Source organism: Halichoerus grypus, chromosome 2, assembly GCF_964656455.1.
Source record: "Halichoerus grypus chromosome 2, mHalGry1.hap1.1, whole genome shotgun sequence".
NCBI lineage: Eukaryota > Metazoa > Chordata > Mammalia > Carnivora > Phocidae > Halichoerus > Halichoerus grypus.
Window position 1 is genome coordinate 504,051 of NC_135713.1, and position 19,262 is coordinate 523,312.

The 19,262-nt window shown below is 53.4% G+C and overlaps 1 protein-coding gene across 1 annotated transcript in view; it reads right to left on the minus strand.

Moving 5' to 3' along the window:
• Positions 1–1,316: 1,316 nt before the first annotated feature.
• The window catches only part of LOC118526916 (uncharacterized), a 43,724-nt gene continuing 25,778 nt past the window's right edge, over positions 1,317–19,262 (minus strand). Inside the window, exons 11-14 of the mRNA XM_078066531.1 lie at positions 17,394–17,478; positions 13,933–13,967; positions 11,914–12,004; positions 1,317–2,129 (exon numbers count right to left, since the gene is read on the minus strand). Of these exons, the coding sequence (XP_077922657.1) occupies positions 1,428–2,129; positions 11,914–12,004; positions 13,933–13,967; positions 17,394–17,478 (913 nt within the window). The 3' untranslated portion in view covers positions 1,317–1,427. The remainder of the gene's footprint in view (positions 2,130–11,913; positions 12,005–13,932; positions 13,968–17,393; positions 17,479–19,262) is intronic.

Genomic DNA, 19,262 nt, shown 5'->3' on the forward strand with positions numbered 1-19,262 from the left:
TTTAGCTCAGCTGATTTCTGCCAGACACTGGATTCGTCTTGGATCCTTGCCCCCAGCTCTGCCCTTTGCTTCTGGCTCAAGGCCTGGTTTCAAAGAAGCCCCAACCTTTGACCACTTACCTCTCAGTTCACTTTTTTTCTCAAAAGTTTCTTGGGGATTTTCTCACCTTGTATAAATCCAGGATGCAATGAAATTACATTTTTAGGAAAGCAGTAATTGTTTTGTGGTGAAAACTTCACCATAAAGCCAGAACCCTCTCCTTTGCATCATACCCCTGGGACTGACTCCACGGTCGGGACTCAGGTGGCCCCCAGGCTGTGTCCACAGCACTCAGCTCCCGGGCGTCCTCGTCAAAACCTTGCAGGTGGTTAGCTTCTGAACCTGCTCTCTGTTGGAGAGTCTTCTGGTTTATGAGTTTGGGTGGGAGGCAGAGACAACCTCCCCTGCAGAAGCTAGAGGATCATCTTCTCTGAAGGTTGAGGTTGGGTCGCGCAAGTGCTGGGTTCCACGGTCCCATGAGCTTGTGTGGACTTGGAGGCTCTCAGGACACAAGGTCAGGGCAACTGCCCTGTGGGGGCCACGACCGTTTCAAGTAATCAGGGGGAGCAGGTTTCCGGAGGCTTGGAGGCAGGGCAGGGGATAAAGAAGCAGGGAAGGGGGTTCCTTCAGGAGGGGCTGGCCCACCTGGAGGGGGTCTCCCGGGGGTCCTCCAAGGGCAAACATGGCCTATCAGGAGGGAAGGTGGAAATGATGACTGCAGGATGGGGTGGGAGGTCAGCAGGTGAGGGCGTGCGTGATGGGGGGGCGCAGGCGGGGGGCTTCCTGCGTGTCAGCTGACACAGCATGTGGCCGCCCGAGGTGAGACCGCACAGGTGGGCAGGCTGACTTATCACAGGGTGCCTGTCGGGGGAACCGAGGCACGGAAGGTAAAGGAGCCTGGGCCAGAGCACACCTCCTCCAGGAAGCCTGCCCGCGGCGGTGCGGCGTGGGGCCCACGGGTTCAGACTGGAGCCACAGCAAAGCGCTCAGAGAAACAGGTGGCCACCACTGGGCCCACGGAGGGTCACCGCCCACGGCAGGCCTAACTCAGGCTAGCGCCCCACAAGCCTGGGAGCTGGGGGTGGCGGGGGGTGGGCTGGGGCTTCTCCCACCTGCGGGCAGGCTTGGGAGCCGGTTCTGCAGGCCCAGACCCGGGCCTCATTCACACTGGCCTTGAGGGCCCAGCGCCAGATGGCTCAGGTTGGGGGGGTGGAGGGGCTCGGCCACGAATCCTCACCAGCCCCCCAAAAGACCACCTGAAGCCCAAAAATATAAAATTTACCAAGACTGATTTAAAGTTTATTGCCAATAAAATTAATTTCTATTATTTCCTGTAATACAACTTCCTAAGAAATTCTGAAGAATTTCCTTAAAAGCTGCTTAAGTCCCTAATAGTTACCATTGCTCATCGACACAAGTGAAAACAGCACCCCGGGCCCTGAGTCCTGGCACAATGTGTGGGCGTGTTCGGGAAACTCCGAGCCGTGACAACACGGCTTCCACGCTGAGCGAGATGCAGGTTTCAGGGAAGGCTTCCGCGTGGCCGGGATCCGAGGAGGCGCTCGGTTCCCTTCCTTGGCCCGACCTTCCGCAGCCAGAGCCCGGGCTGCCCTCCGCAGGAACAGGCCGCCGGGCACCCCTGGTCTGTGCAGGAGGAGGGACAGCCCGGGACCTTCGAGGACGCGCTGCCCTCTGAGCACAGCGGTGAGCCCCTCCAGGCCATCAGGCGTCGGGCTCACGGGCTTCCCCGGGGGGACACAGGCAGACCCCGGTCTCTCCCCGCGCCGCAGGCGGGCCCTCAGCCTGGCCGAACGGAGCGACGCTGGCCTGAGCCACCTCCGGTGTCGCCCCTGGAGGCTGGCCGTCCTGGAGACGGCACGGGCCCTGGACGGCCTGCTCCCCTCGTGGCTCGCTGCCGGAGGAGGCGGGCGCCCCAGCCGGGCTCTGCCGGCCCCCGGAGCGGGCGCCCTCCCCGGACTGTACATTCTGGTGGCTGCACGGCAGCCGGTAGGGGGGCATGAGGTTCTCCAGGTCCGACTCCCAAGACGGGATCCTGAAGGAGGGCGGCTCCGGCGTGGGCGCCTTGGCTCCTGCAGAGCAGAGGATAAGCCACCATGAACGCCGCGGCAGGCGAGCAGAGGGCCCGCCCGGCCCTAGGTGCAGGGGTGCAGGGTCGGCCCCTCGCCAGGAAGGCCAAGGCGGGGTTCCTGGAGCCGTGAGTCCTGACCTTTGGCCGGGAGGGCGGCTGGCCCTGCACAGGACACCCGCACACAGAGCCCTGCAGAGCGGGGCGGCGAGAACCCTCCTCCCCAGCGAGGCTCCCTCCCGCTCACCCCTGCCCCGCGGTGAGCGGCTGCCAGAGCTGAGAAAGGGATGCGAATGCCCACACAGGGTCTTTTCCATGAGCGATATCCCACCTGCAGGAGGGTGGGGAGCACACGGATGTACGTTCACAAGAATGATGAGATGAGGACCCCCAGGGCCAGGGGTTCCTGTGTGTCCCGGGACCCTCAGTTCCCACAGGTGCTGGGTGCTCCCCTGACACATGCCTGCATTCGTCCCATTGCTGCCTCGTGGGGGCGTCCCCGGGGCGGGGGGCCTCCCGTGCTGGGCATCTCAGCGGCCCAGCAATGCTTGGGACTCCCAGTGCCGCGGGCAGGCCTTTTTCCAGATCTGCGCCCAGAACGGGGCTGTGGGGGCTCCCACAGCTGCACTCTGCAGGGCACCATGCTGGGCCAGCCCACCCGCCGCGTGCACGTCCAGGCCCACCCTCGCCAGTCCCTGCTCCCGTGACGGAACATCTCGCCACCTCGTGTGGCTTTCAGTCGCATTTCCCTGATGACCGGGACAGTTGAGCACTTTTCCTGTTTGCTGGCTTCTGGGTCCCCTCTTCTGTGAAGTGCCCATTCATCGCTGGTCATTTGTTTTCTTACGGGGTCATAGTTCTTTATATATTCTGGATACTAGTCCTTTGTCAGTTTTGGACATAACTTACAAACACGTTTCCAGTTTTGGGTGTGACTCTTCCCTTTCTGATGGCACCCTCTCTGATGTATCCAGAAGTCCTTCATTTCGGTGTGGTCTAATTTACGTCTACCTTCCTATGTGGCTAGTGCCTTTAAGAAAATCCTACTGACCAAATCCTCAGATACCAGGAGGACATAAAGATATTACCCAGTAGTACCTTCCAGTTTTTACAGCTTCACACATACGTCTTTAGTCCACGTGAGATTAATTTGTGCGAATAGTATGAGGTAGGGCTCTAATTTCATTAGTGTTTTTCCCGCGTGGCACCGAACTTCCCAGCAGCATTTATCAAAACCTACGCACCCCCGCTCATCAGCCAGCTTCTGCCAGAAGCTTAGTGTTCATGTGCGCGTGGACGTGCTCGCGGCATCAGAAGCCTCCACGGCGGCTCCGCGGTGATCTCCGCACAGGTGCCATGCTGTCTTTAACCAGCAAGCTTTAGAGAAGCCGCATGGCTAGCCATCCTGAACTGCCCTTCTTCTTCGGGTTCTTGGCTATTCTTGACGCTTTGCAATCCCATACACATTTCAGAAGCAGTGTCTGCCGCTGGAGTCCGGCACTGGCCTACCTGGGAGCCTGGCGTCTCGGCACCACAGTGCCCACTCTGCAAGTGGGGTCTGTCTGCATTCCTTAGGGTTCCTCAAAGTGTTCCAAGTTTTATCCTTTTCTCTGCAAGTCTTGCATGTCTTTTGTTCGATTTATTCCTAGGGACCTCACTTTTATTTTTTTTTTTTTTAATTTTTTTTTTTTTTTTAAGATTTTATTTATTTGCGAGGGAGAGAATGAGAGACAGAGAGCATGAGAGGGAGGAGGGTCAGAGGGAGAAGCAGACTCCCTGCTGAGCAGGGAGCCCGATGTGGGACTCGATCCCGGGACTCCAGGATCATGACCTGAGCTGAAGGCAGTCGCTTAACCAACTGAGCCACCCAGGCGCCCGGGACCTCACTTTTAAAAACGCTCTTGAAAATGGCCCATTTTCATTCCCCAGGATTCCTTACTGATGTAGAAATGCCTGCTTCGCCTTCAGCCTAAGATGTACATCAGCCAAGAAGAGAGCCCTGGGCTGGGTGCCCCACCATCCTGAAGGCTTCCATTGGGATGAGTGAAGGTAATCAATATTCCCTGGAAGGGACTCTGTCTTGTATCACCAGATATTTAAAAATACGCATTTTCTTTGTCTCTCTCTGGTGGTTGCTGGTTGACTTACGACGTATCTAGAATCTTATTTGCCATTCCTGGACTCATCAGACTCCGAGAATCTGTAGGGTTCTCAGCCTCATCTCTGCAAACACCTCCCCCTCCTCTCCCCGGGACCCCAGCCCCACCTTGCTCACGGTCCTCCACATTCTGCAGCTGCCTTCGTGTGCCAGGTGACTCCCCAGCTCTGATTTCAAGCTCACAGGTTCCAGCTGACCGATGACATGCTGCTAAACCCATCAGTGGACTGTTGAGCCTCCGTGACGTTTTCTGCAGCCCTAAGTTTTATTTGGTTCTTTTTCAGATACGCTCATAAATTAAACAACAGTTTTCTGTTCTCTTCAGATGTTTTTCACTTTGCCTTTTGTTTCCCAAAACAATAAGCCCAGTTACTTTGCGTTTGGCCTGCGAGCCGGATGCCCTCGTGTGTCTGTCTCTGCCGTGGCCTTGGCTTTCCTGAGGGCGCAGCCGTGTGGGATGAGAATGGCTCAGTTCTTCCTCGCTCCTCCTGGCACCTGTGATGACCAGTCCAGAATCGCTCCAAGTTAATCCTCAGCCTGAGGAGTTTGGGGATAGTCTGTCCTTCCAAGCTGTTGGCAGAGATTTTCTCGGCCCTTTCACCATGAACACCCGAGGCAGGCGAGCAGAGCCCCTTGGTGCAGAGTGGGCCCTTCGCCAGGTTTGAGATGGGGCTGATTTTTCTTGCGTCCCGTGGGAGTGGAGAACGGGGTTCCTTCTGGTTTGCCACCACAATGCGGGTATAGCCATCTGGGGTCCCAGTTTTATGGGACAAGTTCTTGGCCTCCCATTCTGGCTGTGCTCTGAGCTTGGTCCTCTCTCTCCCTCCTGGAAAGCTGTGAAAATCGAGTTCACCAGGGGAAGCCATGCCCATGGGGTTTTCTTTGGGTTTGTCTTTGCCTCTGTCCCTGGCCTGAGGATCCCCAGCTTCTCAGCAATCCATGAGCACCCACGGCATGCACACACACACCCCCATGGTGTCAGCCCACCTGGGAGCCAAGCTGCCATGTGACTGGACCTGAGGCTCAGACCCCCCGTCACTTACAACAGTTGTTTTTAGTTTATGATCCTTAAAATCCAACTTGAGTCCTCTCTGGAATCACATAGAAATCAAACTCACCCTTCTCAGCCTCCTTTTCTAGAAATAGGAGCCGCTGATTCCTCACCAAGGGCGTGTTGAAAAGGTGAACGTACTCAGGCGCTGCGTGCTCTGACGGGAGGCATTACTGTGGTGAAAGTCTTCTTAGATGAGAGGACACCACGTCGGAAGCAGCCCGCAAGGATCCCGCGTGCGAACAACGCCATCACTGGGCAGACAGCGCACGGGCGGCCGAGCCCGAGCTCCCACAGAGCACGTCAGGCTCTGGTCGTTACTCAGACTCACTGTGGCCCTTGCTCTGCGCCCCCGTTAGTAGGTCGGCCACCACCGCTCTTCGGGGCCACGGCTCGGACTGGTGGCCACACAGGAGGATGCCAGCTCTGCAGATGCTCTGCCAGCTGACGCATCCGCCAGGTGTCCGGCCCCCCCTCGCGGACCTGCTGCCTGTGGCACACACAGCAGGGGCGGGCAAGCATGGGGACGCCAGGCGCCGTCTGCAGACGCTCTGCGTGAGCTCAAGCTTGTCCTCTGTGCCACTGAGAACACAGTGTCCCAGCCCTTGACCCTCCACTGGTGATTTCTCCCTCTTTTTTTTTTCCATAGAAAATATTTAACTCTAGAGCATCAAGCTTGAGTAGATCTCAACACCCAGACTGTGAGATACTGTACCGTCCCCTCTCGGAGGTTGCCTTGCTTCTTGCTGTTGATCCTTTGAAACCTGCAGAGAGAAGTAGCAGGGAATATGGATGCAAGAGTTGTTGCCCTGCCAAAGGGGGCACACAAACCCGGCTCTGCCCCCACGAGCTGGACGCAGGCAATCACCCACCGCCTGAGTTCAGAGCACTCACTTCTGTGTGGGGCTGCTGACAGGAGTGCACTGGGGGGGGGTCGGCTTCTCCCTCTGCATGCGCATCACGATGGAGACAAGTAGTGCTTTGCCTAATGAGTGGGAGCGTCTCACAGGGGCCGAGGGGCCCATTTGGACCCCCAGCATGAGGAAGGGGCAACAAGGACACAGCATAGGCCACCCCTGCTGGGCGCCTTCACCGCACACCTCTGCTTGCTGGTGGTAAGTCCTGGCTACCCAGGAGCCCCGAGTGTCTTCACTCCACCTCCTGAAAGCAGGAGGCTTATTCCTTGCCCTGGTGCTGCCAGGCCAGCCAACAGGTGACTTATTATCCCATCCACGTGGGCTGGCAGGTAGGAGGGGGGAGCACGGTGCTTGCCAAAGGGCCAGGGACGACGCTCATTCTAACTCAGGGCTGCGTGCAGCAGGGACCAGACACTGTGGCTGTGCACAATTTTCCCTTGAAGGTTTTGAAAGACCTCCAAGTACAAGTGCTTCTGGGAGACTTCTAAATCTGGAGTGTGCCTCCCCGAGCCAGCCCTTGAGAAGTACAGTCAAGATACAAACTGATGCATGAATGAGTAAAGATATAACTTTATAAGAAACAAAAGGCAAGTCCTTGTTGATGAGGGACGACCATCCCCTGAAGAAGAGGAAGCGAATGGCAACAGGCTACAGAAAGCCGAGGTTTGAGGAGCATGCTGTCGGGATGGGGAGGCCCCCAGGGGATCCATCAGAGAGGGCTCTGGGCTCTGGTGGGTACCTGGGGGCGCCGCAGCCAGACGGGCGACCGCTGCCGTCAAACTTCCCAGCCCAAGGGTGACAGCAGGGCGTCCACCAAAGGTGGCCGCAGAGTGGGCAGCAATCCCAGTAGAGCAGGGGATGGGGCTCAGGAAGCAAAGGAGATCAAGGTATTACTGAAAATACAGGGAGGCACACTACTGGTTTAGAATGAAAGCAAAAACAACACAGAGCTTGGCAGTGGAGTGGTGGAGGGCTGTGGGGTAGAGATTTGTGGGGAGGGTGGTGACAATTGTGCCGGTGTGTGCATCAGCATCCTTCACCTGAGAACAAAGTGCTGGAGCAGGAAGCATGAGAGATCAGTCCTCCTCGGAAGGAGCCACTATGCTGAGGAGAGCCACCGGGATCGACTGTTACAGATTCTGGAACTGGACCAGACACAGTGACAATGTGCAGCACCAGGGAAGGGATGCTACCTGTCCCTCCTGAGCGAGCCATGCGTGCAAGCCAGTGACCACCCACCCTCAGTCCTGTGGCTGCTGGAGAACAGCCCTCATTCCTGGAGCAGCTAACGCTTGGGCAGGCAGCGGGAACTCCGTACTCCAAAACGTGGGCGTTGTGCCTTTTGGTTGGGTCTGGTCATGCACTGAGGGGCCGGCACAGGTGCTCTCTTGTCCTGGCCACCATGGCAGCAGTAGCTCCTTCAGGGCCATCGATTGGAACATTTATTCCTCTTATTTGCAGCCAGACATTTAAGGAAATCACTGGCTGACCACACAGATAGTCAGAGAAACTTCACAACAGGAAATACATACTTTGCAAAAGCAGTTTGGAAGAGTCACAATCTGATAGTTCAAAAACCTACAATCCCTGAGCAGTGGGAGAATCTGATGTCCAGACTTACCACATTATAATACTCAGAATACCCAGTTCTCAACAAAAAATTATAAAACATACAAAGAAATAAGACAATGTGGCCCATTCAAAGGAGAAAAAGAATTTGACAGAATTTCCCAGAAGCCCAGACATTTAAGACATTAAATCAGTTGTCTTAAATATGCTCAATGAGCCAAGGTGAAGAACTAAAGGAAATCAGGAAAATACTGAATAAACATAAAGAATATCAATAAAGAGATAGGAATTACAAAAAGGAACCACACAGAAATTCTACCACTGAAAACTGTGAAATTAAACATTCACTAGTAGAGCTCACCACATTTGAGCAGGAGAAGGAAGGATCAGTGAGCTCGAAGACAACTGAAATTTTCCAGTCTGGGGACCAGGGAGAAAATGGAATGAAGGAACATGAACAGCACCTGGTGGACCTGAGGCCCAGAAGGAGAAGAGAGGGGCAGAGAGAAAAATAACTGAAGAAACACTGGCTACATGCTTCCCAAATGTGATGGAGGTATGGATCTACGCATCCAAGATGCTCAACTGACTCCAAGCAAGATAAACGCAGATGTCCACACCGAGCAGCCACAGCACTGCTAGATTTTTCAGAACCCCAGAAAGGATTCTGAAAGCAGCGAAAGAGAAGTGGTTAATCCTATAGAAGGAGCCTCGGTAAGATCAACAGCTGATTTCTCATCAGAAATCATGGAAGCCTGAGGGCACATTTAACGTCCTGTAAGGAAAATAAAATCTGCCAACCAAGAATTCTAAATCCAACAAAACCGTCTTTTGAGGATACAGGAGAAATTAAGACATTCTTAGGTAAACAAAAGCTGAGAGAATTCATGACCAACAGACCTTCCCTATAAGAAATACTAAACGGAGCTTTTGGGGCTAAAATGGAGGCTTTACACAGTAGAAGAAATAAAGAACTGGTAAAGATAACCGCACGGGTTAATATATAAGCCAGGGTTGTTATACTTGGGGTTTGTAGGTCCTCTTCTTCTCCATGCAATTTAAAAGACTTATTCATAAGACAATAATTATAAATCTTTCCTAATAGGCACACAATGTGTAAAGATGTAATCTGTGACATTAAGAGTATAAAAGAAGAGGGATGGAGATGTATAGGAGCAGAGTATTTGTAGGGTATTGAAATTAAGTTGGTATTATTCAACATAGACTCTTATAAGTTAAAGATGTTAATTATAATCCCCAAGGTAACCAGTAAGAAGATAACTAAAAAATATAAGAAGGAAAGAAGAAGGGAATAAAAACAGCACAGTATGCAAATTCAGCTAAATACAAAAAAAGCAGTAGTGAAAGTATTGTGGAATTAAAAACATATGAGGCATACAGAAAACAGATCAGTGGGGAAAAGAGGGGCCATTCGGTGTTTTGTGACTGCAGCTGGGACAACAGAAACCCCCAGGGGAGGGGTGACGCTGGATCGGTCCCTCACACCAAACCCGCCAGTGAACCACACAGAGCTCAACTCTCAAAATTCAATGTTGAAAACTTGTAGTAGAAAGTACAGATGACTCTCTTTTAGATGCTTGGGTTAAAGATGAATCGAGACCAAGAAGCATTATCGTAAAATATGTATAAGTGTGAGTATATTGAAAGGTACGGCTCAGGCTCATCAAACGTCAGGTTAAACGAAGCACGGAGTCAAGTTGCTCTGTGACAGCCTACCCGTAATTCACCCAACTAACGAGTGGTTTGCATCAAGAATATATAAAGAATTCAAATAAATCTGTAAGAAAAGCAGAAAGAGGGACGCCTGGGTGGCTCAGCTGGTTAAGCGACTGCCTTTGGCTCAGGTCATGATCCTGGAGTCCCGGGATCGAGTCCCGCATCGGGCTCCCTGCTCAGCGGGGGGTCTGCTTCTCCCTCTGACCCTCCCCCCTCTCATGTGCTCTCTCTCTCACTCATTCTCTCTCTCAAATAAATAAAATCTTAAAAAAAAAAAAAAAAGAAAAGCAGAAAGAGAGAAAGAGCATGACAGGAAAATGGACCAAGGACAAGAGCAAGCACTTCCCATAGGAGGAAACTTACATGGTTAGTGCACGTCCAGCATCGTCAGTCACGGGGGTAATTCTGGGAGGGACAGGAAGCCACCAGCCCACACCACTGGGTTTGTGGCCCCAGGTGTGGGGGAGGATATGGACCAACAGGGTTTCATATACACTTCTGTGGGAGTGCAGACTGCGCACCCCCTTTAGAAAGGAGTCTGGCCTTATCTTGCGGAGCTGCTGCTCGTTACAGAGACCTGCACAGGGGCGTCCACCCTGCGCGCCCACAGCAGAGGGGACGAGTGAGTGTGGGGCGGGAAGAAAGAGTCACAGAAGGAAGGCAAAGGGACTCAGCAGCACGAGACAGGGCACAGCCAACTTGACCATTACGTAGTAAGTGAAAAGGTGATTCCCCCAAATTCCAAACATCACATATACACTGTGTCCTTTCTGTGAAATAAAGAGTAACCAATGAATTGCATGTATGTATTTTTTAGGAATAGGTATGATCTGAAACTCGGAAGTAAAAGGAAAACACAAGAACAAAGAGAGTGACTAGGGCCGCATATGCAGATGTAGACCTCATCAGGACCCTGACTTTTCTTGGGTTGTTGGTGCTTCCTCTGACACCAAAAATAAAATAAATATGGAGTAAATTTAGAAAGCAGGGTTTGCATAGATCAATGATGAGTCTGTGTCCCAGACAAGGATTATGATTAATGTGCACCAAGGCCTAAAACAAGGTGTTGGGGCGGGGGGCTAGCATTTACTGAGCACCAGTCTGAGCCTGATGCTGGGCAGAAGTGCTCACAACCCCTCACTGAGTCCTCGCACATCCTGCTCTGGGAAGTGACAGCCCTACGCCCTAACCTCCTCTGAAACACCACCCCTGGGAGTCTACCGCAGCGAGTGTCCTTGTGGAGACCCAGGGACTCAGTGGGGTTTAAGAAACTTCCTCTGGGGTGTGGGACCAGTAACATCTCCACACCAGAATGGACCCAAAGTCCAAGTGCCCCTTATGGGGCCCATTCTTTTCTAACCACTTGGCTGAGAGCTACAGGCGTTGGGGTCACCCACAGAGAGGTGGGCCTGGCGGGAAGCCGGGTGCACAGGGAATCAGGATCAGATGCGGGTTCTGGACAGAGCCTACAGTGGGGAGGAGGCCCCAGGCTGGTCTGGGGTGTGGGCTCAGTGACCGTGCATGGCCATCTGAGGGCCGGGGTCTGAGTCTCCTTAGTTGGGAGGGAGGGGGCTCTCCAAGCTCAAAGCCAAGGGCTCAAGAGCATTGTCCTGAGCCTTGGGCCCCACTGGCTGGGGGTGGTGGGCAGTCCCATGGGTCACTCTGGAAGGGAGCACCTGGGGAGCCGTGTTCCCAGCAGCCCTGCCCTGCCAGGGTCTGTACTCACCTGCTGGCAGGGCCAGCACCACACGGCGCCTCCCTGACCTGCTGCTGCCCCACGCAGGCCGCCCACACCCAGTCCTGGGGCCGCCAGCCCTTCTTAGCAGGCTTCCTCGCTCCGGCCCACATGTGGCTCCCACACATGCTCACACGCTCTGGTGACCATCAGTTACACACACCCCATCTTCACTCCCCTTCTGCTTCCTGCGGAGCTATTCCCCAGCATGGGCTACGACAAGCTCAAACACACAGAAAGTTGAAAGGATCACACAAAGAACACCTCTGAAACACCACCCCTGGGAGTCCACCGCAGCGAGCGTCCGGCCCTATATCCTCTATCGTACCAGCATGCGTCCCTCGAGCGCGCATACGAGGCTTGGCTTAGGGACACCGCGTGGGGACTCCATCTGCCTCCATCCCGCACGCACGGGCCCCACGTCAGGAGTGTGATCTGCCCTTCACGTTTCCTCCTACTCCACACACACCTTTGCTGCCCTTTGAGCAGCACCCCTGGCGCCCAAGAAGCGCTGAGCGCGAGTGCAACAAGCATCCAGAATACAATGGCAACCCCAGCTTTGGGGGGACCCAGGCTCTCACCCCTGCATCTGGGCTCGGTCGTCAGCAATCCTGGGCTCACCTGCAGCGACAGGGTGCTCTCTGGGCTGGCGGAGGCGGTGGACCTCACGCTTGAGGACTCAGACCGCGACAGGCGCACCTTCCTCCTGGGTCTGCTAGAGCGGGATGGGAAGGAGAAAGACGTTACCAAGGAGGCCCTCACTGTGTCAGTGAGTGCACGGGGACCCTGCAGGACGTCTCCCTGCTGGGGCCCCTCTTGTCTGCGGCAGCGGAACAGGCAGCGGCTGGGAGCTGTTTGAGTGCCCGGGGCAAGTCCTGCGGAAGAGGCAAGCAGGGGCCCCTGTGGGAAGGACCCTGCGCCTCCACCACAGCAGAACATTAAAGCAAACCACCTGCTGGACTTTGGCCGCGTGAGACGCCTTTAAAGCCAGACAGAAGTAGCTTCATCTGTGGGATAGATCCTCCTTATTCATATATTCATTCTGTCTGGCTGATTTCTATACAGTCAGCGAACTGAACATCCCCAGCAGATGAACAGACCAGTAAGTCTGTCTGACCATCAGGAAGAGACGCCCCATGAAGTTCTACCGAGTTCCCCACTAACACGTGCCCGTGATGAGCACCCACCGAGGCCCTGGGTGGGTGTGTTCTCCCCTGGCCCGGCTCCAGGCCTGAGACTCCACCTGCTCCTGCAGGTGAGGCCCAGGGAGCAGGGGGTGGGGGGTGTCTAAAGTGCCAACTGGTCACCTGGATCCAAACTGTTAGGTTACCACAGAAATATTTTCTGCAACAAAAAAGGACTAATAGTGTTTTAGTTGCCCCGTGACCCAGGGCTGCTGGGTTGGAACGAAGGAAGCCAGCTCGGTGCAGGATGACGCCAGGCGTCCTTACCAGTCTGGAGGTCTCAGGGACACCCAGCGGAACCTGGACCAGTTCACACAAGCACCATGTGTGGGTGTCTCTCCGGAGCAAGAGAACAGCCTCCTTCCCATCCCCTCCAATATCCTGTCCGCATCCCTGTCCGCATCCCCAGCATGGCCATCTGACTCCGCCATCAGCACCATCACCTTCATGGTCCCAGCAGAGGCCCCCCCAGGAGCCTGGGCCAGGGCCGTGGCCGCCAAGGGCTGTGGAAGAGCAGAGAGGAAGGGACAGGGTGCTTCCCTGGGGGGCCGGAGCAGCCTCTCCCACACCCTGCTCAGCAGGTGGGGGCCAGGCAGGGAGGGGGCAGGGGCCGGAGAGGGGCCTATGTGTCTGTGTGTTTGGTGGGTGAGATTCAAGTAAATGCCCTGTCCTTTTTAATTTTATTTTTAAATTACATTCAATGGCACTGGAAGAAGGACACAATATCTACAAACCACCTACGAAAATGTTTCACAGAATTGTCCTCTTAAGGACAAAGGGAGCCCGTGCTCAGTGTGTGCTTGGGGGAATGGTGCCGAAGAGACCCAGAGCTTGTTAACGCTGGCGCCGTGAATCTCTCCTGCTACTCAGTATTCCAGGAGAAGGTGGCCTGTCGAGGCTGTGCAGGTTTGTCATGGGGACAGAAGTCCGTACGTTCCCCCGCACCTGATCTTACTCTTTAAAACGTGTGCTTGAAACCGGGCCACGGTCTGTCCGGGGCCACTTTCTGGCCCCACGGCAGGGAGGGTGGAAAGGCCGTGTGTTCCTGGGGGGGCCTGTGTGCGCGGCTGCGGGCAGAGCGGGCACCATGGGGGCGCCGACTGCAGCCCCAGGACGACTGAGGGCAAAAGGGTGAGCCCGACTCAGCCCAACGCTGCTGCACTCACGAGCGCTCGCGGGAGGAGGATGAATGAGCACCACTCACACTTGGCATGAGCTCACATCCCTGGGGACGACGCCCAGAAGCGTTACTCTGACTTCCCAAGGAACGCCAGTGTGATGAGCCACTGCAGAGGCCACCCTGTCTGTGATGTCAGGGAAACCGTTCCGCCTTCTGACCCACGGCCACAGCACTGTGAGATACTCCATCCCACTCCTTCCCTTGGGAATGGCGGTCGGACGAGTCCACGGCTATTTTTCAGACGGAGGAAACAGTCCGGGACACTCGCAAACTTACCCCAGTGCAGATGACGTCAGTGTGCTGCCTGTGTCCTGCGAGGGTGTAAGTGATAATTCATAGCATGAGAACCGAAGGGGTGGTTGACGTGGAGCTTATGCTTAAAATCCAAGTCCATTATTAGCTCACGTTGGGTCCAGGGCAGGGGTCTGTGCCGGAGAGCACCTCCCTCCCTGCCCTGCGCCCCTGCCTCTCTCTGTGCCCTCCTGCTTCACGGCTGGCGCCCCGACCCCCGGGGCACCCCGAGTGTGCCTGCATCGGCCATGAGGGCCATACAGAGGGCGCATGTCAAGTGAGGTCACCAGGTGGCCCTGACCTTGGTGGCGGGTCTGTGTGCGGGGCGGCGGCGGGGACGGAGGTGCACAGAGGAAGGGCCATGCAAGGACGAGGGGGCCTGAGGAGAGAGGCCTCAGAAGAATCCAACCTTGACAACACCTGGATCTCAGGCTTCCAGCCTCCAGATCGGGAGATCCTGGGTTTGTCACTTAAGCCACAGTCTGTGCCCGCGGCGACGGACGCGACTCTGTTGACGAGTACTGACCAGCCCTGACAGCACCTCCATTGGGTCGCCCCATTCTAGTGGACGGCAGGACCCTCGTCTTGTGGTGCAACTTGCTTTCCCACATCTTGGACGATGCTGAGCATCGTTTCACATAAGTTTGTTCAAATCTAACCCTAAATTTTGATGAAGTCCAATGCACCATTTTTTCTTTTCCTTCTTTTTAAATATTAAAATAATTTAAAATATTATTTCATATATTTTTACTCTAAGAATCATGTGAATATGCTTAACACTTTGGAAAATAGAGAAAAGAAAACTAAAACTTACCCAGAGTTCCTTCATCCTAATGCATTTCCCATCAATCTTTATTTCCCCATTTATAGGATTTGTTTTTATTTTATACAATTGCTAATTTGCCATAAATGTAATTTTATATTGCTTTTCCCCACTCATTATATCGTAAGCATTTAAAAAAATGTTATTATAGGGTGCCTGGGTGGCTCAGTTGGTTAAGCGACTGCCTTCAGCTCGGGTCAGGATCCTGGGGTCCCGGGATTCATTCCCACATCGGGCTCCCTGCTTGGTGGGGAGTCTGCTTCTCCCTCTGACCCTCCCCCCTCTCATGCTCTCTGTCTCTCATTCTCTCTCTCTCAAATAAATAAATAAAAAATCTTAAAAAAAATAATAAAAAATAAAATTCTTAAAAAAATAAATAACTGATGTGACATTTATTTAAGAAAAGCTTATTGGAGAGCTCTTTAGCTGCTTCTTGCAAAGTTTTTTGCTTTGTTTTGTTTTTTTGTTTTAGAACCATGTTGTCTGTGATCAATACAGTTTAACTTTCTATTCTTTATTCCTTTTTCTTGTTTTATTTCACTGGCTAGAACTTTAGTACAATGTTAAATAAAAGTAGTGAGTATGGACATCCTTACCTTGTTCCTAGTCATAAGAAGGATAGTATTCAGTCTTCCACCAGGAAGTCTGTTGTATTTCGTAGGTGCTCATTGTCAGAATGAAGATCTTTTCAATTCATTCCTAATTTGTTGAGAATATTATTTTTTTATCATAAATGAGAGTTTCTTACTGGCAACTCCTTTTTCTGAATTGATATCATTATATTATTACTGTCCTTCACTGTTAATATTTTGTATAAGGCCAATACATAGTCATGGTATTTAATCCTGTGTGTTGCTAGATTTGGTTTGTGAATGCTTAGTCAGTGGTTTCTGTCTGCACTTTCCTGAAGGCTCTTGCTTCGTGGTGTTCCTTTGTGATGACGTTGTCTGGCTTTCCCAGACAATTTCCCAAACTGGCTTCACAGAACAGGTTTCCTCTCCTCTGTTTTCTGAGAGCTTGTGGACAGCTGTTATTATTATTTTTTAATTCAGTAGAATTCAACAGTGTAGCCACCAGGGGGTTGGGGATTTTCTATTTTTTTTTATTTATTTAGGTCTGCTAATTTATATAATTTGACTGGAAAGGTAACTACCTTTCTTTTTTTTTTTTAAGATTTTATTTATTTATTTGACAGAGACAGACATAGCGAGAGAGAGGAAACACAAGCAGGGAGAGTGGGAGAGGGAGAAGCAGGCTTCCCGCTGAGCAGGGAGCCCGATGCGGGGCTCAATCCCAGGACCCTGGGATCATGACCTGGGCCGAAGGCAGACGCTTAACGACTGAGCCACCCAGGCACCCGGTAACTACCTTTCTTAAGTGAGAATGCATTTTTCAACATTGGACGATTTAGAATTAAGTATATAAATGTTTAAGAAACCCAAACCCATGCTATTTCTACTGTTGCATTAGAAAGCCCTATGTGCATATTTGGTATTTACCGTTTTGAATGCAGAAGAGAATGTGTCCTCCTGGGCGTGAGGTGGGGAGGGTTTGAGCCATTGAGATCTCAAAGCTCTGCCCACACTTAGGAGGTGAGCCCAGCCTTATCTAATCTTAGCCATCAAAGTGGGAATGATGATCTGTCTCAGATAATCCGCAGAGGGATTAAATGTGATGATGGATGACAAGTGTCCAGCAGAGTGGCACTGAATGGTCACAGCTGACTTGGATTCCTGAGACAGGATGGGAATGAGGTGGCCCTGAGACTGCTCGACCACACATTCTAGAGGTGAGCTCAAGAGCCACATTCACCAGAGAAGAGGGCTTGAGCACATTCCCCTGGACACACGCTACAGCCAGGTGGGACCCACGGTCAACACCTGTCCTGTCATCATGACTTTGCTGCTTGAGCGCTGTCCTTCCTGTCGCTCAGAAGAAGTTGTGTGGCACCCACCACCCAAGAAGGGATGGCAGGGGTGGGGTGCCAATGGGATGGAACGGAGCACCACCCCGGTCTCCATGTATGGCAGGAGGCTGGATGGGAGTGAGTGGCAGGGAGGGCTTGTGCCGTGTTGTGTTGGCCATGGTTTAAACTGTGACTTGGCCAGTCACAGCCAGTCCTCACTGAAGACCAGCCTCCAGCATCTCCGACATGGAACTCTGAGTCCAGGCTGCATAATGAACAGAGTGGGCTGGGATGTCCCTCCTCCCTGTTGATCTGGGAGATGAGCAGGAGAGCCCTTCCGCTGGGACAGTAAGTGGATTGCTGAGACCCTGGGGGACAGGCCAGGATCCTGCCAGGAGCTTCCTGGAGTGCTGGCTGCAGACATCCACACACATCCCCCAAGCACACATGTGATGCTTCCGTTCGTCACACCCATTTTTCTATCATGCTTCTCTGCTCACACACATGCCCCACAGTTTAGAATGTTTGTGTCACCCACCTTATTTCCCTCGTATTCCCCTCCCACCATTGTCCCTGTTTGAGCTGCATCCCTGGGAACATTATAAACGCTTTAAACCAGCTAAACCTGCCCTCCCCTGGGTTCTTGGGGGAGGCCTAGACCCTGCACTGGCTCTCACCCCTGTATCTGAGGCTCATGCACGGCAGCCCCTCACCTACCGTTAGCCACGAATTCTCTGGGTATATGGTAGCGGACAACTGAAAGGAGGGCGTATCCGGCAGCAGGAGCTCCTTGGACGTCACTCTGGAGGGATGGGGCAGGAGGAAGGGGAGACACACGTCAGCAAGAACGGGAATGCGGACAGCTGCTGAAAGCCGCAGGCCACAGCATCCCACGGGCTCCTTACCGTGGCCTTCCCTTCTTCTGCAGCCCCTCAGGTCGGCTGCACCCTGGGAGACCCCCGCGAGGGCAGGGGAGAAGCACCTGAGGGGAGGGGCTGCAGGAGCAGCAGGGACTTTTAAACAAGGAGGGGTGGTGGGTGGTGCTGTGTGCCCTGGACCTCAACTGCCACAGTGGGATGACACGGAATTACCCAGGAGGGCCCGCTGAGGGGCCTCAGAGACGTGAGGAAGAATGATGCGGAGAGATTCAGCCCTCCATTGCTGACTTGCCGGCTGGAGGTGACAGCGTGTGAGAAGACACAAATTCTGTCAGGTGCATTCTTCTCCAGCACCTCCCAAAATGAACGCGACCCCGGCCACACACTGACTGCTGTCCTGCGAGATGCAGGGGCCCCAGTTCACTGCGTGGAGCCCGTGGATGGGGAAGGCGTTTGGAGCCCCCGCTTGGGCTCACCTGCTGCGCGGCCACAGAGGACGGGCCGGCGAGGGCCGGCGGGGTGGAGCTCCCGCACAGCTCCTGAAGCTTCAGGCGTGCGGCCCCTTCCCCCTCTAGTCCACCCTATCTGGTAACTTCCGCAGAGCCGCCTGTGGGATGTTCTCCGACAGGCACGCAGTCGAAAAGGAATTGTGCCAAAGAGACGGTCTGATGGCTACCCCCAGACGGCGATGCTTTGGCAAGCCCGACTCCGAGTTTCCTCTAAAATAAGCCTGTGATTAGCATCATCTGACGCTGTAAACACCTACACCCTTTTACACACTGCTGTGTCAGAGGTGTAGACAAGCCCTGGTCTCCAGACGCCGAGCCTGGCTGCGAGGCGGGTGTGAGCTGAGAGCTGTGGGCACGTCCAGGCCCCCGTCAGCCCCGCTGGGCACAAACTCCTCGTCACCCCAGAAAGGCTTCCTGCCACAGAGAACGGCCGCCCGTCTGTTATCGGCTGCCACACCCAGAGGGTTTGCAAGCTGACACGTTCGCGCTCCCTTCCCACAAGTCCAGTTTCCCCGCTTTCTCGTCAGAAAGGCGAGACTGCGTCGAAAATGAGAAGATCCCCACAATGAGAAACAGGATATACCTTCAAAATGGGACAGTGAATTCATGCTTCCTTCTTTTAACAGAACAAACTCCACAATACATGGAGTTTTAAAAGCAGGCTCCCAAAAACGTGCACAATGAGGTCATAATTTCATAAAAGAAAATGTTATGTACATGATGCACATGGAAATATTACATGTGGGAGACTTGAAAGATACCAGTCAAAATGCCAGGAGTGGACACTGGCGGGTGGAGGGAAGGAAAGACTTTCACCTGTACACGGGGAATATTTGTAAGTTCCAAATTTTCTATAACGAATACTCATTGATGTGGCAATCTGAAAAAAAATTTGAGATGGAAATTTACGATCCTGGTGCATTGATTTTCAATTATTCTTGCCAGAAAGGGACAAAATAGGAAATGTGAGGAGGCATAAGGAGAAAACCTCCATCTACAAGCCAAGGAGAGAGGCTGACAAGGCCCCACGACCCTGCCGACACCTTGAGCTCAGGCTCCAGCCTCCAGAACAGTGAGGCCACACACTTCTGTTGTTTTTCGGCCCTTTGTGACGGCAGCCCTGGTGGACTAAGACACCTACCATAGTGTGAGCGTATTTCTTGTCCCTCGACGACTTTTCACAGCTGCAGTTTCAATGT